Here is a 20598-nt window from a genome sequence, read left to right on the forward strand (position 1 = left end):
TACAGGAAGTCAGTAAACCCAGTGTTACCATAAAAATGGAATGACAGCTACAGTCTTCAGGATTTGTACACTCGGCAGGGCTACCTTTTGGGAAAAGGGGATATGCTTACAAGTACTACCAGCCATAAAGTCTCCTGCCCTCTGACCCTGGGAATTCAGCCTAAGGGAACTATTTAACAGAAGAAATAGTTCCATGTGCTAGGCAGGCCTGGGTGAAGCACTTTACATACACCGTCTCACCATCTTTGAGGTAGGCATTTTCCCATTTTATAGATGAGAATACAGGATATAATCAATGGCAGAGGACTGCCACTCCAGACTGTTCAAAACCCATTCTCACAGCATTATCAAGAATTAGCAAACACCCACCATTAGGGTACTGATTTAATAAACTATGGTATGACACGGATGGACTCTTAATGGTTTTCAAAAATTCTGAAAACTGTACTAACTTGGAAAAATGCTCTTAATACTAAAAGGTTCAATGGTGGTAGGATTCTGGGAATTAAAAATTGTAAATTATAAATTCATCTTCTCAATTAAAAAAAGAATACTACATGCTACAAAGCCCAACTTCTAAGAACACAGTGCAAAATCTAATGTTCTGTTACAATATGAAAGCTTAGTGCTGCCAGGGCAAAGGATCTGGATAGGGGATGCCAGGACATCACAGCAGCACTTCTTCCAGGCTGTCCAGCCCACCATCTTTTCTGCAGAACACTTATCCTCCAAGATGGTTGCAGGGAGAAGGGGCTACAAGTCTGCATATGTTATGCTCCTTTTAAAGAAACTCATTTAAATACTGGGACACCTACAACTTGCTAGGCACTGCTTGCTCTCAGCACTAGGGAGGCATGAGTGAACAAATCTCTTAGCGCCTACGTTATTGTGGGCTGGGGGAAACAGTATTTTACATGCAGTGGGCAGGGGCCTCTGAAGTGTGGGAGTGAGCCAGCAGGATATCTTAGGAAAAGCTTAAGCTTTTCTGTAGGTGGAGTTGTGGGCAGTAATGAAGTCAAGAGGGTTGTCTAAAGAATTAGACATATAACTGTATGTTTACGTGCTCATGAAAATGCACATCAGCATACTAAAGACTTTCCTTAGGCAGTCATGGAACCTGTTTAGTCTAAAACTTTACCATGGAACCCTTCTCCGCCCTCCCGCCCCCCTTTCTTTGCATAATTAGGAAGACTCCTCAACAGTTTCCAAAGACACTTTGGAAATGGTGGTCGGTCTGGTTCCCTTCTCACAACCAGAAGGTGGCTCTTGATCAGAAACCCTCAATTGCCTTTGCTTTGTCACTCTATAGAAGGTTCCTTCCAGCCGAGCTGTGGTTAGTGTGAGGTAGTAGAGACAGAAGAGTGATGCTACTGGGAATGGGTAACCTAGGGCAACTCATCATTTTGAATGGGTTTGATATAGAGTCAATCCAATTCTAACCAAATACCTCAACTGGAACTATCTTAAAGGGTCAGGATCAGTCCAGAGAATCTGTTTTGAGAATGAAGTTAAAAACTGGGGTTGAAATTGCCAACATAACTGTATGCCAACCTGTCACCAAACTGTAAAGTCCTGTGTCTTCTCCTAAGGGGTCCCACTGAAGTAAAGAAATGAATGAAATACACATACATACACGCAAAAGCAATGGAAAGTTAATTACACAAGAGGCACTGATCCTTGCTTTATTCACGCAGTAACATCCAACATTGGGAATTGTGTGGGTGTGGATACAAAAGACGGAAGATGGCATCATAAACAGCAGTTGAGTTCATCAGGGCAGTGGTGGCAGCTTAGCCAGTGTGTGGTCTCCTCAGGACCTACTGAGTTAAAGGGAATGCTCTGCTCTCTCCACTGCTTCATGGCCAAGGTGCTTTACAACACTTGGCCTGTACCTCAAAATTAAGGGTCACAGTGATTAAAAACAACATAGTTAAGACATTCAGGGCTGAGTGACTGCTCCTGGGCCACTTAGTCTGGCAACAAGGAAGTGAGGAGCAGCACTATGCCCTTATTCTCAAGAAGTGCGTGCAAGGCAGATCACAGTAGACACATAAGATCTTTCCCCCTGTGCTCAATGGAGAAATACCCTTCTTCAGAAGGCAGAACTGGAGGCACCCAGAAGCACCACACAGGCAGCATCACCTCTTGGTTTCATGGTCACATTCAAAAGCTACTTTAATAGAGAAAATAGAAAAGCATTTGTGGTGGGCCTTTTTCAAACCTAAAACATAAGTTGGGGAGGAAAAAGAATGATGCTTCCTCTAGCATCACAATGTGGACTCAGAAGACTTCTCTGTACTGCACATGCCACATTGCTTCCTTGCCAACAGATGCCCAATTAGGGTTTTTCTTAGTGCCAGTTACACGACACTCCTAGAGGCTATGTTTCTAAGATTCTCTTAGTGGCCAATAAGGAAGAAAATTCGAAGGAGTGAGGGTACCTAGCACCTTGTCTTCCCTCATGTAATAGCTGGCGGACTTGGCAGTGAGGTAGTAGCAACAATCCTCACATAATGAAAAGAATTCAAATCTATGCAGTCGTTCCCCAGACACTGAAAACAGGCTGTCCTCCCAGATCTCTTGCTCCAACCACCCGTCATGTGAACCTGTGTCTACTTTATGTATCTCAAGAGAAGCTGAGAAGGAAAATGACTGCCTAGGTGAAGCGCCTGCCAATGTCCAGTTTCTCAGGATAAGGATACAGAGACCTCACTAGAGCTCAGGCACGAACTGTTTTGCTGAATTCATTAAGCACAATTTTTATAGAAAAGAAAACTGAAGGACAAAACAAATTGAAAGAATCACTGTTATAATAACTTTAATTTATCTTGCATTTTACAGAAGTCTATGAACGATTTTAAAAAAGCACTGCCTTACCCCATCATGTTTCTCTGACAGTTGTTAAAGTAGGCAATGAGTATGTCAACAGCTTGAGCATCGGCATCTTGCAAGGATTTCAGACCAACCAGCCACACACCAAAGAACTTGGCAGCTTTGCTATCTTGATTTTAATACAATGGTATATCCACTCTGATGGTAAACCTGTCCAGCGAAATCTCCACAACACACTTTGAAAAATCAGTGGTGATTAGCAAATTAGTTAGCTTTGGCACGGAGCTGTGCTCGCTTGCCCGTGACAGCCTGGAAGCCGGTTTTGATGCTGGCAACTGAGCATCGAGAATGACAAGTTTCACACTGTAAGAAATAGAGTCGGGTGTCCTTTTGCAGGATTGTGTCTGGTGATCGGCAAGTGTGACAGGTGACATATTCCTCTGCAGGAAAAGCAACATACAGAATTACCTGGTGGCCACAGTGAGCCAGAGGTTTCTTCCCTCTGAAACTCTTCTTCTGCCCTGAACTCCACAGGCCCAGGCTGGCACCCAAACCAGGGAAGCTTAGCTAAACTTAGCAATTCCAGGTGTAGGAAAACAGAAACTGTCTGCTGTGATGCTTCAGGTACTAAATCATGGGTTGAAGAAAGACTCCAAATGTCCAAGGAGGCAGGGACACTTGCCAGATGCCTACTCCTGGTTCTGTCTACAGGAAAGCCACTCAGAGAACCTACTAGCTTTTCTAAGTGGAACAGACTTGCAAATTTTAAGTGATTAGGAAGATAACAAAGGTGGGCCGGGCCTGAATAGAGATAGATTTCGCTGACTTAGCCTTCGGCCTGGAACCAACCAACAGCCTCGATCAGCTGGGCCTTCTTATGAAATCCAAACCCCTCTCCCTGCACCCCTAATCAGCCACCAAGAGCCACCTTCCTGCTTCACTATCATTTTCCCTCATCTTCATCTTTTAAGGCCTCTTCATCTTTTCCAGCTTCATTACAAACCAATGGCTCTCCTCAAAATACCGCAGCCTGATGAGAACATTTCAGTCATGTGTTAAAATTAAATTATACACTTACTGATATATCTTCTCAAAACATTTTCTATCTGTTTCTGTTGGAATCTTCCTTTGATTACAAGTTGGTTATTACCATCTATAGAACCACTGTGAAAGAAAAAAAAATTTCCATTATTATTTTTTCCGGTAAAGAACCAAATTCCAGGATCTTTACTTTTTTTTTTTTTTTTTTTTGAGGAAGATCAGCCCTGAGCTAACTGCTGCCAATCCTCCTCTCTTTGCTGAGGAAGAGTGGCCCTCAGCTAACATCCGTGCCCATTTCTACTTTTTATATGTGGGACGCCTGCCACAGCATGGCTTGATGAGTGGTGCCATGTCCGCACCCAGGATCCAAACTGGCGGAGCCCAGGCTGCCGAAGCAGAAAGTTCGCACTTGACCGCTGCGCCACCGGGCTGACCCAGTAATGTTAGTTTCTACTAAGAGCTCAGAACTGTTGTAAAGATTGAGATGGTACCCAAAAGTGGTTGGCACAGTGTCTGGTACACAATATGTGTTAGTCATCACCATTAGGCCCTAAGTCTACATTACTTATTTTTAAAGGGACATTCGGCTTCCTAGCACTTATGGTCAAACTCATTGGGATGGGTTTCATGGGATCCTGGACTCCCTGAATGGGTATGGACTGACTCAGTGTGCCTTCATGAAGATAGGAAAGTAACTATTTAATTAGGGATCCCTGTTTCAATGTTTCTCCTGTGCCACTCACCAACTTAAAGCTGTATTCCATCAACAGCCTATTAACCATTTAAAAAACAAATTCTGACCTAAAAAAAAAATGGTTTTCTCTGAAATCTAATATTTGCTCCATAAAAAGACCCAAGAACTCCAATTAATGACAGGAAACTCTAAACATGGAAGTGCCGTGGTACTCATTTTGGTACACAAGCAGGCCTGTCAGATGAGCCACTGCTAACTCTGTTCCCTGTTCCCAAGCTCTCCCATAGAAATGAACTGATTTCTCTCCTTCACTGGCCTAAAAGTTCCTGATAATCAGGTGAATGTTTTCTTCTAAGCATATTACAAATCCTTTTCAAGTTAAGAGAAGTTCTTATAAAATGTCCAATAATACTGTATATAAATGTGAATATAGTTTCTTACCTTGTACCCAATTCAGCCAATAAAAATGCAAGGAGATGTTTGGGCTGACGATGTAATCTAAAAAGAAAGTGGAATATATAAACCTTATCTTTCATGGAAATCTAACCAAACTCAAAAAACCATCCTATTCAGTTTTAATCTGATTACTGAGCTTTTAGGTGAATTTTAGTGCATAGGTCATCAAACTCTGAAATAAAGACATATATGATACCATTTATTTACATTTTAAAGCTCATAAAATAATCCTGCATGTTATTTATAAATACATAAATCTGAGTAAACGTCTAGAAACAAGGACAGGAAAGGTAAACAAGAGGATAACATTTTCTGGGAAGGAAGGTGAAGAGATCAGAAAGAGACACACAGATGGCCTTGGTTGTAACTGTAAAACCCTCTTTTTAAAGAAGTAAAAAGATCTGAAGCAAATCTGTTAAAAGGTCAAAATACACCAAACCCAGGCAATTGGCTCCTTGGGTGTTTGTTGTGCTAATCCCTGTTTCCTGTTTGAAATTTTTCATTAGAAAAAAAAAAAACCTAGAAGTAATTCATGGTAGCACAACAGCAGAAAGATTGAAAACAGCTTAAATATCCACTAACTGGGGAGTGTTAAATAAATTTCCATTCTATCCTGCTTTTAGAACAAAACAAGTCTCTACACACACAAAAAAGAAGTACACATATAAAGTGAAAAAAACAAATATAGAGCAATGCCATTCAATATTTTCACTTTTTAATTCTACTCACGTGGCACTGTCTGAACTTGTTCCAATAATGAGATACCGCTATTACAATTTTAAAAACCATTATTTTTTCCCAAAATGTAATGAGTGAGGATTGGGGAAAATATAATAAAACAGGTAAGCTCCTACATTGCTAGTGGGAGTATAAATTGGTACAAGCTTGTTGGAAAGCAATTTACCAATGTTTGCCACAAAAATATCTATTCCTTTTGACTCAGCAATTTCATTTTGGGAATTTCTGCCCTAAGGCTCTATTCTGAGTTATTGCCAAGATACATGTACCAAGATATTCCTTGAAGCTTTGCCTGTGATAATGAAAACCTGGGAGCAACCATGTCCAAGTAAGGAACTGTTAGAATATGTTGTGCAGTTACTAAAAACATTTATGAAGACTATTTAATGAGATGGGTAAAAGTTTCATGATATACTAAGAGAAAAAGAGTTAAAAACTAGTATGATACCAATTTATTTTAAAATATTTATATGTATAAAACTAGCTAAACATAAAAATATTAAATGATGATTACCTATCTCTTAATGGTGGACTTACAGATGATTTCTCATTTTCTTAGCATGTCTGTATTTTCTAATTTTTCTATAACAAGCATATACTACTGTTATCTTCAGCAAAATAAAATGTAAACATTTTTAATTGCCTATAAGCAATGAAAACAATGGTTATTTCCAGGTGGTGGAATTTTTACTGGTTCTCCTTTTTTGATTGATTTCCCTTTTATGTGCAACATCCGTGTATCACTTATAAAACTGAAGAACCAACAGTAAATAAGGTCAGTTGCCCTAAGGAACCTGCTAGAAAAGCTGTAGCTGAGGAGCTCCAAGAGCCAGGCCCAGACAGTGACCTGGGTTGAGACACACATGGAATGTGATAGTAATTAAGAAAGCTAAGGGGCCAACCCCATGGCGGAGTGGTTAAGTTCACATGCTCCACTTTGGCAGCCCAGGGTTTTGCCAGTTCAGATCCTGGGTGTGGACATGGCGCTGCTCATCAGGCCATGCTGAGGCGGCGACCCACGTGCCACAACTAGAAGGACCCACAACTAAAATAAACAACTATGTACTGGGGGATTTGGGGAGAAAAAAAAAAGAAGATTGGCAACAGTTGTTAGCTCAGGTGCAATCTTGAAAAGAAAGCTAAAATCTCATTGATTGTGTCCTGGCAATGACCATCCAAGGAAGAGGCATGCCAAATTAGCTGTTTTCCCAGGGCTCACTGGTTGCACTTGCTTGGCATGCCCACCCCTGCCTGATGAGCTATCCCCCGTCTCTGGGCTCCCCAGGCTCTGTGTGAGGACTACACCAGCCTCCTCACTCTTCTCTCGATCTAGTTAGGATCCACTCTCATGGGTCAGCATGAGTTGGCTTCTCTCACCTCTGGATGCCTGATAAAACAAGCCCTGAGAGGTATGAACGCAAAGAAGTGACAGACTTAAACTCTGACCTCCCTCAATCCAACCCTGAGACCTGTGCATTCTCTCTTTCTACCTGCAATAAAGTTCACAATAAGGACATTTAACATTTACTCTACTGAGAATCTAGTATTTGGGATGGAGACTCTCCATGAACAAACTTACAGTTTACAGATATCTGTAAAGTTGACAAAAGAAGTTTTCTTGGTTCCTACTCGGACGACCTGTGGAGGTTTCATGACAAATTTCCTTTTCTCTCCAGCAACCATATCTGGATTCTTTTCCCTCATGATGTTGAACACTCGATTCAGTAGCTACAGAGATAAAGTAGTATTCATGTACATTCTTACTAACTGCAGGAGTATAAAGTTCCCCCTTGAGTCACTTTGCTTTAGCTTTAAGTCAACTTCACTTTTTACTAAATATACACACATATCACTACACGTTCTGGGAGTTCCTTGAGAGCAGGGCTCAATCCTCAACAAGGCTCTGGTCCATTATGGATGCTCAGCAATTCCTTCTTCAAAGTTAAATGAATGAATGAGCCCCTACTAATTCTGCTGTTTCTATGGGAAACTATATGATACATGGAAAAGTAAGATTCAGGAAAGCCCAAACGAGCAAATAGGATATCCTGGCCCCATATTAGCCACTCCCTCTCTCCACGGCCCCCCTCCCCCTGATTCCAGTGGGTTTCATGTCCTCAGAAGTTCACAGATTCAGATGGAACAATGTGCACTATAATGATTACCCCACTCTGGGCAGTCTGCCCCATAGGTGGGCATCAGGCAATGCTGTGCACTGGCTGTGTGACCTCTCTGGGTCTGTGTCACCATCAATCTGTACTTCAATGGTCCCTCCAATTCAGGGAATATTTATCCTGATTTTCTTTGAGTTCTACTGAACAACTTAGCCCCTTTTCATAATAGAATCTATCTTACCTCCTCATATGTGTAGTCTCTTTCTGAGCCTGCCCAAGCAGGTCCTGTCTGGTTACTAAATGAGATACCATCATCTTTTTTGCTGTCTTCATCTTCTAAAGCTACAGATAACAAAGACTGTAAGAATGAGGGGTAGGCCCTGATACAGTAACAAAAAGCGGGAGGGGGGAGAGGCAGATCAAGAGAAATGAAAGCTTCAAAGACATTTGACTTCTCTCCCACAACTGCAATTGCAACAGCCTCAAGCATAAAGGCATCAAGGCCCACAAACAATTCCTTATTCCTTAAAGACAGGGATGTTATGACTTTCATAAACAACCCTTAATAGAGACTTCTCTAATTAGGAATTTGTGATAATACAGACATACTGAACTGTTTCTTGATTTAACAAACACAAGATGAAATAATGCATTGGGATAATTAGGGAAAAAAAGGTCCAACTGTTTTGAAGCACTTCGGAAACATCCACATCCATAAAAACCCATCTGCTGACTACACTAAAGTTCTCGAAAGATCCTACAGCACTTAGAAACTAATAAAAACAACAGTTTTAATAGAACATTAAAAAAATTTTTTTTAACATTTAAAATTCAGTTATAGTAATTTTCCCAATAGCCTGAATCAGCATGTTTTTAACATAATCACAATTGTCAAATTCTTACCCCGTGAAATGTTTAACTGTCATTATCAAGTTAGATACTATTTCCTTTTAGCTTTCATAATCAAGTATTGGAAAGAGAGGTAAAAAAAAATAAAAAAGGAACCCACCCATCAAAGAGACTAGGCCAAAGACAGGAGCAACCTAGAAACAAGACTGCGCAGCCCCATTACCTTCGTCTTTCTCTAGTATTTCATCCTCATCTGGGAACTTGACATTCTTCTTTTTCTTCTTTTTATTGCCAAGCATAATGTCAAGGTCATCCTCTGGTTCAGCTGGTTCTTGAACATCACTTTCAATCTTAAGATCCTAAGAAATTAAGATGAGAGTCTCAACGTTTTGATACTAGGACTATATATTTTTATTTAAATGACATGGATGGGGACATCATTTTCGAGGGAAAAAAAATCAAATATTCAAAACTGAAGTTACAGATATGAAATGTCTCTCACAGGTGAGCCAGCCTGGCTCAGAGAGTCTCTGTCATTTAAACTGGAAATTCTTCTACACACTTCTGTGGGATTTTCTCCTTTCTTTTATCCATCAACTTTGGGATCTTATTATAATCACTGTCCATGTTTCCAAACCAGGCCACTGTCAGAATCATCTGGGAAACTTTAAAAGATTCTTAAATCTTCTGACTGACAATCTTTAGCAAGAAGGTGGTTCAGGAGCATTTTAAAGAAGTTTCTGAGTACTCTGATGCAGTCAATGGGAGAGTTTTTTCCTCCTGACACCAAATACGTTGTGTTTTTCCACACCAATTCTCTAACTGTCCAACACTAACTAGGTGACCTACAACTGAATTTAATCCTGACACTACTCGGAGTCAGTGACAGACTCCACAGGTTTAAAAGCTCAGTCCCACAAGACTGTCCTCACTTCAGAAACCAGTCATAAGTGTAGGGTTCCCAATTTACCCTCACTTATATCCAACTTGGCTACAAATTCAGAGGTTCCCCCCAACCTACTCCCAGGTTTGATAATTTGCTAGAATGACTCACAGAACTCAGGAAAGCTCTTTAAACTTTTACTGGTTTATATAAAGGATACAACTCAGGAACAGTCAAATAGAAGAAATACACAGAGCAACAAAAGGAGGGGGAGGAGGGTTAGTGTACCACTCTCCCAACACCCTCAAGTGTTCACCAACCCTGAAATTCTCCAAACTCCCTCATTTAGGGGTTTTAATGGAGGTTTCATTGTGTAGCTGTGATTGATTAAATCATCATTGATTTAACTGATTTAACGCGAGTGGGGAGAAGAGTTTCAATCCTTTAATCATGGCTTGATCTTTCTGATGACCAGCTCCTATCCTGCAGCTATCCAGGAGCTCCCAGCCACCAGTCATCTCAAAAGATATTTTTATCAGGGGCTGGCCCCATGGCTGAGTGGTTAAGGTCGCGCGCTCTGCTGCAGGCGGCCCAGTGTTTCGTTGGTTCGAATCCTGGGCGCGGACATGGCACTGCTCATCAAACCACGCTGAGGCAGCGTCTCACATACCACAACTAGAAGGACCCACAACGAAGAATACACAACTATGTACCGGGGGGGCTTTGGGGAGAAAAAGGAAAAAAATAAAATCTAAAAAAAAAAAAAAGATATTTTTATCACTCCAGAGATTACAAGGGTCTTAGGAGCTGTGTGCCAGGAACTGGGAACAAAGACCAAATGTTTACTTTTCATCATACCATGGTCAGCCTGGCACCAGACTGTGAAGAAGTCTTTGGGCATCACTTCAATAGATGACATCATGAAAGAGGGAAAAGGCAGAACCCATGAAGAATTAGGGTCACATGATGAATGGACGGAGAGGAGGTAAAGCTTGATTCCAAGATTAGTTGCTATAGTCATTGATGTAACTAGGGCATATCACAGCCTAGAAATGAGTCATAAACACCCCAGAAGAGCAGAAAGGGCCAGTCTCAGTCTCCGGCCTTCTAACCTTTCCCTCCTTTCACCAGCTTATCCAGCTCCCTGCCCTGAACTGTGCTGTCAACATTATCTCTCAATGTCTATTTTTGTGTGCCTACATCCTGAACTACTCTGACAATGGCTACAGTAATGTCAGAAATCTATCAACAGAAAAGTTTAATAGCCGGGAGTAAATGAAGCTCAGCCTTGAAATCTCACATCCAGCTTTGTAGTCTTAGTGCCACACATGGCCATCAGAGACCAATCAGCCCACGTGTATTAGCTAGATAACACAAAACAAGAAATCAAATACTAACCTGGTTTGTAAGACAACAGTCAATAAATGAGAAATTCAGCTATGCTGAATATAAACTAGCACACACCAGCCAGCTTCTAGTCTTACACTTTTATTTATTTTACCCGAGTAAGCTCTACTTCTAAACTGAGGCTAAGACCTGGTAAAAGGCAGAGAATAGCATGAAGTGTTTTTCAAGATTTTTCAAAAGCTGTGATGGTCTCAAAATTCAGGTGGGAGTAACCCAAGATCTTAAGAAAGCTTCAGCTTCAACTTAATGTCCATGCTTTGGCTGATGAGGATACTTGTAACCACTTCTTATGTTATAACTTCAATAGCAGAAAAGAAAGTATCCAAGCCCTTAAAAAAGTAGAGCTTCTAAGTGACTCTTCAGGACAAAGCTACTAAAGGAGCTAACCAACAAAACTTTGCCAAACAAGACTCTCTGTGGCACATCTTTACGTGTCACCTTGTTATTCAGGATATTTAGACCTCATTTGTTCAGTATAATCTGAGCATTTCTCTTTCTCAATTTTCCTGTAATAGAAGGGAGAGAAGAAAATCCCCAAACAGAGAATAAGACAAATCCAGATAAAATCATCTCGTTCTAAAGGACTGAAAATTATCCCTGAATTAAAATAACCCCTGAAAACAGGGAAAATATATTATTTATTTCACTACCCTAGCAATTAGCACACAATGCCTGATTCACTGTAATCACCAATACATATCAGCTGAGTTAACCAAGTCATCAAATTGTGACAGTTTCCAAAACTCAATGAATTACTGTATACATTTCCTGCTACATGCAGGATGTACCTTATTTACTTGAGTTTGAGCAAACTAATTACCAAAGAAAAATTTGAGCAGAGGGCACAAAATGAGACACTTAGTGCATGTGTATGTGTGTTCTCACTCTTATTCTTTGTCTTTCTGTGTATACATAAAATTGCTATTATCCTAGGTTTTACAGATAGATATGTAAGCTCTGCTTAAGATGCCTGGATAGGGTCTTTAAAATGGTAGCTCTAAGTGAGGGAAGAAGAGACTTTCAGCTCCTTCCATCTATCCTCCTATTTACCTACCTACTCACCCATCTATCTACTCCTTGGTTCAGACGAATTTTGAGATATTTGTATTGGAAATTGAGCCTGTAATAAGACAATCACAGGGCCTCAAGTCCCTATAAGATCAGAGAACTCCACAAAACCAGCCGGAGTGCTCTGGTTCTCCCACAGATCGGAAGATCATCAGCCACCAGCCACCAGGGGCTGGGGTTCATTCTTTGCTGTTCAGAGGTAAACACAAGTTTGTGTATCTTCAACACACTACTACAAGTTTTACAGAAGAAACCACAGGCATATTTACTCCACAGGATTTCTCATTTACAGAAATTTCTCTCCTGAGTCAATCTCAGTGTGGTTAATGACAAGGGGCATTTTATAATCATTTTAATGGCACACAATACAATGTGTAAAACTTAAATTTACATTCCTTTGAACCATAATCCCTTTAAGATACCTCATCAGACACAATCCCAAGAAAATGACCTTCACAGTGGTGATTAAGTACTTAACAACAAAAGCAAGGCTAGGAAGAGATGAGACACAGAGGAAGAAACATCAGCCGTTAGCAACCTTTCAAGAGGTTAAATTTTACCTTCAATAAGAAAGCAATACTACCTTTACACCTTCTTCAGCTTCATCAATATCAAATATCTTTTTTGTTTTTTTCTTCTTTTTCTTCTGATTAAAGAAGTTCAAGTCATCTAGATCATCAGAAGCATCTAAAAAAGACATAATTGAGATTATCTATTATTAACAACAAATAGCAGAAGGCAAAGCATCAAATTTTGAGTTAAACCAATGTTTCAGCTGGTTTAATTACCGCTTAAGTAATCAAGCCACCAGAATAAAGAGACTTGATATTAATTAGTACAGCAGTCCTTCCACAACCATAAAGGTTATGGCTCTGAAAAACGTAAAGGCAAGTCAACTCAAAACTTTGTAGGAAAAATCTGGTTAGGGGGCCATGTTGGGAATAGTCATTTAGTAATCTGACCATATCAGGCTTTAGTGTTCAGAAGACAAAGTCAGGGTTCTAACACAATTTCCAAGACTCTCTAGCTTTACCTCTTCACTTCTGCCTACCCTCCCATCTCTCATACCTTAATCCCTGGTTCCAGCCCAAGTGAACTATGTACTTCCACTTCTTAGTGCAGTGTGTGTGGTCTCTACCTCCAAGCAAGCATATCCATGGCTCTCCCATATAGCTCTTACTTCATCTCAGAGGATCTTGGTTAGCAGTTACTTCTACCAAGAAGCCTTCTCTAAGCTTATCCTTCCCTTCCCCCAATTGGGTTAGGTGTCCACTAGAAGCTTCCATAATACCTTCTGTCACTCCACCAGAGGTACTTCTCGGCTTGCTTATCTGTCTCCCTACTAGATACTAAGGCGCTATGCCTTTTTCACCTAATCCTAGTGCCTAATTCACTATAGTACTGAATCAATCAACAAAAGGCCTTATAAAGTACTTCACCACTTCTTTCTTTCTTTCTTTCTTTTTTTTTTTTGGTGAGGAAGATTGGCCCTGAGCTAACATCTGTTGCCAACCTTCCTTTTTTTTTCCCCCCTCCCTAAAGCCCCAGTACATAGTTGTATATCCTGGCTATAAGTCATTCTAGTTCTTCCATGTAGTATGTCATGACAGCATGGCTTGATGACCAGTGTGTAGGTCTGTGCCCTGGATCCAAACCAGTGAACCCTAGGCTGCCAAAGCATAGCACGCAAACCTAACCACTTGGCCATGGGGCTGGCCCCCTCACTTCATTAACATAACGCTACGATATGCATAAAATGAAATTTTATCCACCATTAGTGAGTGATAATGGGTTCTGTTCAATAAGTTTTCTATTTGTTATACACTAGGAATATTTTAGGATCCCTCTGCTACAAAGTTTTTCGAGGAGCTATTTACGAATTCATTTTGTCTTATTACAAGAATATTTAGCTTTCCAAGCTTGTTTTAAACATGTACAAGATGCTTAGGACACGGCAGATGCTCAATGAATGTCAGCTCTCTCTATCCTCAGCATAGCATCTTACATTCAACAGACATAAACTATGTTTACTGAATCATTTATTTCTACTAGTCAAATGATGTCTAAGCACAAGGGTAAATAACTATCAATGATGTCCAATCCCAAACATTTTAGGCTATAAATTTAATCTCTTCTATATACTTTCAGACTTGCTAAGACACAAAACTGCTTATCTTGGCTCTATTTCTTTCTGTCTACACTCAAATACAATCGCCATTAAAACTGGAGAAGAGACTTTACAGGTTAGACAGGAAAACCAGACCTGGAACGATGAGGTTTTGTCATCTCTGCCACTTGTGGATTCAGTGGGAAATTCCCTGGAAATCTGGTAAGGTCTAGCGCACACAGATTATTCACTACCTCACCTTCACTAGAACAGCCTTATCAGGCTGAGAGGCCACTGTACTAATAAAATCCAAAACATCAAGGGAAGAGAACCAGGTCTCCCAGGACAACAGTGACTCTCTCACGTCTACCACTCACCTTTTTTCCTACTGTCCTCTTCGTCAGCTTCTACATCTTTGTCCTCAGTTGGCTCTGGCTCCACTTCTTTTGTTTCTGAGGGCTGGGTTTCTTCTGTCTGGGCATCCCCTTCCTCATCTAACATAAAAGGCTTCTTCTTCTTCTTTTTCTTCTTGCTCATAGTAGGATCAAAAATCATCTGCTTAAAAGAAAATAAAAAAGAAAAGTGGACCAAGTTATTGTTTTTAATGATATTCACATTCCAAATATGCTGTACCCTCAAAAGGCATACTCTTAAAAGAGTATTTGATGAATTAAAGTACCAAAAAGGATTTTACACACACACAAAAGTCCATCTAACCTTCCTTATACTTAACCTTAGTATTAAACATAGCAGGGGAGTGATCCTGAAACATGTGCACATGCCTTTCAATTTGTAAACTATCACAAGACAGCAACTTCACTTTTAGTTTCATGAACAAATTTGGAGACTTTATGAATGAATCACAGAGTTTAGGGGAGGGACCTTAGCAACAATCCATGCTACACCCCTCACTTTATGGATGAGAAAAATCAATGCCTAGGTATGTTACATATGTTTTATTTAAGGTTGGCAACTTGGGGTTGCCACACCAGGAGACTTGACCTGATAAAAATTTTTTTTTTTAAATCTTACCCTGAAGTTCAGATAAACCTTTAAGGAAATCCATCTGCAACCCTGCATACAGCAAATCTCTATCTGAGTAAGAGAAACTTCTATACAACCTTTTACTCTGCTTTTCGTTTCTGGAACATTAAAAGTTTTTCTGGGTTATTTTTATCTAGTGTCCACTAGAGAATAAGTGAAAAACTAATTTATAACTTGTAGACTATCTGTTTGTACTGATCACTTGGAGAAAAATACAGGTAAAGTTATTTTAGATATAACAGTTTAAACAACGTATAGGGCAGATGCTAGTAGAGTAGAAACAGCAAGAACTCGAACAGACCTGGATTCAAATCCCAAGTATTTTTTTTCTCTAAGACCTTTAGCACTCTTTGTCCAAATTCTACCACGCTTAAATTTAGCATTTTGCCCAATGATCTGCTATGACAGTGTGGTGAAGTGTTTAAAAGCACAGGTCTGGAGCTCAACTGATTGAATTCAAATCCTAGCTCTGGGTCTTACTTGTGTTACCCTAGATAAGTTCTTCCCCTCTCCATAAATGGAGATCAGTAGCAGAACCAAAACCAAACCTCACAAAGTTACTGGGAGAATTAAATGGGGAAATAAATATAAAACACTTGGCACAGTGCCTGGCACAAAAATACTCAATAAACATTAGCAATTATCATAATTTATATAATACTTCACAGTTCACAAAAGCATGGTATCTCTTGATTCCTATCACAGAATTTCATCAACTCGAAGTGACAATTTCTAAGACATATCATGAAACTCTCAAAAAAATTCCCTAAATTGATTCTAATTCACTTAAATTTCTTTATGTCCCAACTACATTATGGAAACTGAGCTACACTGAAACCAAACCACGGTCCGTAACAAAGTACGGTAGTTATCGTCTCACCCAATAGAGAGGGATCTGCAAGACATTCTGGAAATTGATATAGCCTCATTTCAAAGTTATCCTCTCCTACCTTAACAAGAATTTAATTGTATAAATGAATAATTCTGAAATGCAGTCAGTCTGAAGAACATAATTTGGCAAACTGAAGAGGACAGAAGAGCCAGGAGAAAGGAGTTCCCCACTCCTGACCTACTGATCCTTGGGTCATCCTACATGGAGTGTTGCAATCTGTTCCAGGGAGGTATCTACAGTTCATCCTCCTTCCTGAAATATGGAGATTTGACAAAAGGACAGACAGCACTCCAGTTACTATGTTTGGTTTTCTCGTAGGGCTTACAATTCATTTATTGTATTTTTTTCAATATCAAGTTCCCTGGAATATTAATGATCTTTTAACTAACATTTAGCAAGACAAACCAAAGATGGGAGAGATCCTGAAATCAGAGGACAACCTCACAATTGCTTCTTATCCTTTGAAAAACATTCATATTTAGGTCTCCAGGGAAACAGTTTGGTTGTAACCTTGTAAAGGATAATAAATATGCAGGAATTATACACTGAAATAATTAACAACTCTCTCAATTACTGTCTCTGGATCTTTAAGACATATACTCATTGCCTCATTTTATTCATACCACGCGGCAAAGTAGCATTTAAAAATAAGGAAGCCAGGGATCCCAAAGCAATGCCCAAAGCAGACCTCCTGCAAACCACAAGGCCATATCAGTCTCGACTAAAAACAAGTGTTTTTTAAAGACTTTCATATCTGACAAATTACCACATTCCAAATGTTCTGTTTATGAGACTAGTTTGGACTTGAGAAGCAAATAGTTGCTGACAGTGCACTTGTGGAAAAACCACAGAATCTCTTGAGCTATTTTTTTTTTCTTTAAGTCCAAAACAAAGCCTTCAAAAGCAGTTTTCCATTTTCAAGTTCCCATGTTGGGTTGGGTTGGAGGTCAGGAAAAGGGATACCAGCAAAAATCATCCTGCCTATAGCCTAAGTGCTTCATCAAATTGGAGGCCTACTTCCATCCACCAAACCTTACCCAAGACGCTAACTTTATGGCCACACCACACCCAGAAGGCAGGTGTGAGTTAAAAAGGAACCCAGAGAAGCAAGGTGAGCATGACAAATGCTAAGTGTTGTCATCTCTGGGTGATAGGAGTCTGGGAGATTTTTATTTCTCTTTGTATTCTTCTGTGTTTTGTAAACTTCATACAACACATATTCCATCTTTAATCAGAAACTTTTTTAGTTTAAACATTCTTTTGTAAAACACCTTACCACGTTGTATGAAAACCCAATGTTCAGACACCTTGTAAATAGGGCCTAGTAATAAGCAATAATCTTAGCTACTGACAGCACTTTAAAAAGTGGTCTGAAAAAATAATAAATGCCTGCAGATTAGGGCGTTTTTCCTTACTAGGGGGCACTCATATTTCTAGGATACTGTGTGTGTGTGAGGAAGATTGTCACTGAGCTAACATCTGTGCCAATCTTCCTCTATTTTATGTGGGATGCTGCCACAGTGTGACTTGAGGAGCAGTGCTGGGTCCCCACCTGGGATCCAAACCTGTAAACCCTGGGCGGTTGAAGCAGAACACGCAAACTTAACCACTTACGCCACCAGGCCAGCCCTTAGAATACTGGTTTTTAAAGGTCATGGTTCCACTAAGTGAAAAGAGGTTATGTTTTGGTGAGTTTCTGGCTTAATTACCAGATTTAAAAATAAATGTGTGCAGTTTACTTTTTGTCAATTATACATTAATAAGCTGTTTAAAGAAAAAAAACAAAGAAATATGAAAAAAAAAGATTTTTTAACAGTAGGTTATTTAACTCTATCCTGTCCACTAGACATGTCTACTTCCACTCTGTGGAGTCCCTGGCAGTTTCTAAATAATTTCCATTGGGCTGGGCCTGTGGCGCAGCGGTTAAGTTCGCATGTTCCACTTCTTGGCGGCCCGGGGTTTGCCAGTTCGGATCCTGGGTGTGGACATGGCACCGCTTGGCAAAAGCTATGCTGTGGCAGGTGTTCCAGTTATAAAGCAGAGGAAGATGGGCACAGATGTTAGCTCAGGGCCAGTCTTCCTCAGCAAAAAGGATTGGCAGTAGTTAGCTCAGGGCTAATCTTCCTGGAAAAAAAAAAATCATTTCCATGTTGATCCTTACAAGTGTGTAAAGTAGTCAGGAGTTAAGGAGTGGCCTAAGAATACTTATCTAGTCCACAGCACCAGAGGAACTGGAACCTGTACATACCTCTAGGGTGGAAGCCTAAGGCTGGAGTTCTGGTACCACTAACTTGCTATGTGATCTTGGGCAAGTTAACCTCCCTGGGCCCTAGTTTCCTGTCTATAAAATGAAGTCAGACTGGTAGACCTGAGAAATGCCAAGCTGCTTAATACTTTATTGGCTTCCCAAGCCCTCTGCTGGCATGTTGGTTCTGCCATCCCTGCTTGACACAATCCTGTTCACCCTTCAGTAATGCTTTCATATTCCACTTCCTTCAAAAACTGATCCAACTGCTAAAACCAAATCCTCCAGCTCCCCAAATCACTATGTAGATGGCTCTATCTCTACCTCCTGTAGCAACTAGTGGTAGATTTCTTACTCCCTCACGACACTTGTGAACATTTTACCATAGAAACCACGCAGAGTAGCACCCCACAGTACCGTGCACTACATAGGTACTTTGTTAAAGGTTATGAAAAGCTTAGAAAATGGGTAGAAACAAAACAAGCATGCAACACAGCCACTCTCACAACTTTTTTACAGTAGCCCAGAGCAATGTCTTCCATGACCTCCAAGCAAGAGCCACCTACCTCCTTCAGATTCAGTTTCTCTCCTAAGAGAGCAAGCCTCTTAGTCACCCAGATGAAGGCAGTATTCCACGGACCTGGAATTCTACCACTGGCTCAGCCACTTCCTATTTGATCATGGGCATTATACAACTCTCTAAGCCTCACTTTTCTCATCTTTAAAATGGGCATAATGTTAATACCTATCTTACAAGGTGGTTGTGAGCATCAACTGAGACGCTGGCGTCTCCTCCAGAATAAAATCCAAATTCCTTAATTTGGTCTTCCAATCCCTCCATGAACTAGCCACTACCTACGTTTTAAGGGATTAACTCTAATCAAATTGGAGAATATTCTACTTTCTGTGAGCACACTTCCTTGCCCTGTGATCAGGCCTTTCCACTACTTGAGGAAACTCTAAACATCGTTCAGGGCCTACCTCAAAAGCCAACGCTCGACAAAGCCTCGATTTCTCCCTCTTCCATCTCTCCAAGGCCCTACAGGCCAAGCACTCGAAGTTTTTACAGATGTGACTTATGAATTCAAGAGTTTTTTCCCGGTGGGCAGAGCCGGCCGGTAAGCGGTAGCTCCCCCCGTCCGTGTTAATCAATACCTACTGATAGCACTTAAAAATCAAATTTCATTTTAAGCTGTTTGGTTTTACATGAAGCGGGGTAAATCTGGTCAGAAGGGATTTGAGGAAATTTGCTGAGGTTCGAGTACGACGGTGGAAAAAGATCCAGCCAGCGTCGCCGCGAGCTCTGCGCTAAGGCAGCCTCAGGGACTCCCGCCCGAAAACTTTCCGAGGTTAGTCACTTTTCGAGGCTGAAGGGTCTTTTGCTCTCGCCTATTTCCCTCACCCCTTGGTCTTTTTAAGAAATAACGCTCGAGATGAGAACGACGAGGGATATCAGCCAGGGCACCCCAGCCTGCAAAGTTTCTATCGAAGGCGCCCTACCGGAGCCGAGGGAGGCTCCTCTGGGCAGCCCGGCGCCCGCCGAGGAGAGGTGGAGCTGCGGTGTCACATCTAAAGGAATGCAGGGGTCGCCAGCCCCAGTCTCGTCGGGTTGGAGCATTAACCAGTCATTCGGGCCCCCTTCTGGAAGGGCGGCTCAACGTGCTCTCCATTCCGGAAACGCCGGCCACGGGAGGACGCCGGCCTCAGCGCCGCCGCCCTGAGGAGAGTGGGGTGCGGCCAAGCCCGCGGCTCCGGAGTCCTCGCCGGCTCCCCCGCTCCGGGCTGCCTAGGCCCGGCTGCCCCACATGGCGGCGGCCGGCCGCTAGGCCGCAGGCCCGGTCTCCCAACTGGGGTGGGTTCGGCTCCCCGCCTCAGTTCTTAGCCCTAGCGCCAGGGTCGTGCCCTCACCTCGTCCCCGGACATGGCTGCGGCTCGAGCGGGATCGGCAGGACGGAAAGTCGGACGGGTAAGCCCCAGGCCCCAGCGGCAGCGCGGCTCCTGCCAACAGCTCTCCCACCACCGCACTAGGTTCTTGCATCAGCGAAAGGGAACGACACCCCGCCCTCTCCTCTCGAGCGTTGGAAATGCGCCTGCGCAGCTCCCGTCAGGGCGCAGGCGCGCGGAGGAGCCGACCGAGCGTGCTCCGTCTGGCGCGAGTTACCAGGCGACGCCGCCGCGCCCTGCAAGCCGGGACTTGTAGTCCGCCTAGAAGAGGCGGGCAAACCCTC

At 41.6% G+C, this 20598-nt stretch overlaps 1 protein-coding gene across 2 annotated transcripts; it reads right to left on the reverse strand.

The window, feature by feature from the left end:
• Positions 1 to 2801: 2801 nt before the first annotated feature.
• EIF2S2 (eukaryotic translation initiation factor 2 subunit beta) lies at positions 2802 to 20519 on the reverse strand. Of its 2 annotated transcripts, none has more exons than XM_001501070.7 (9): positions 20279 to 20519; positions 14567 to 14744; positions 12666 to 12769; positions 8948 to 9083; positions 8117 to 8217; positions 7341 to 7489; positions 5009 to 5065; positions 3911 to 3996; positions 2802 to 3272 (listed from the first exon to the last, which is right to left on the reverse strand). In XM_001501070.7, exons 1-9 carry the CDS (start codon positions 20291 to 20293, stop codon positions 3097 to 3099), a joined length of 1002 nt encoding a protein of 333 aa, XP_001501120.3. In that variant the 5' UTR covers positions 20294 to 20519; the 3' UTR covers positions 2802 to 3096. The 2 variants fall into 2 exon arrangements, with proteins under 2 accessions (XP_001501120.3, XP_014590602.1); XM_014735116.3 differs by having other exon boundaries at positions 14567 to 14747; positions 20279 to 20501.
• Positions 20520 to 20598: the final 79 nt, after the last annotated feature.

This window comes from Equus caballus, chromosome 22, assembly GCF_041296265.1.
Source record: "Equus caballus isolate H_3958 breed thoroughbred chromosome 22, TB-T2T, whole genome shotgun sequence".
Classification (NCBI taxonomy): Eukaryota; Metazoa; Chordata; class Mammalia; order Perissodactyla; family Equidae; genus Equus; species Equus caballus.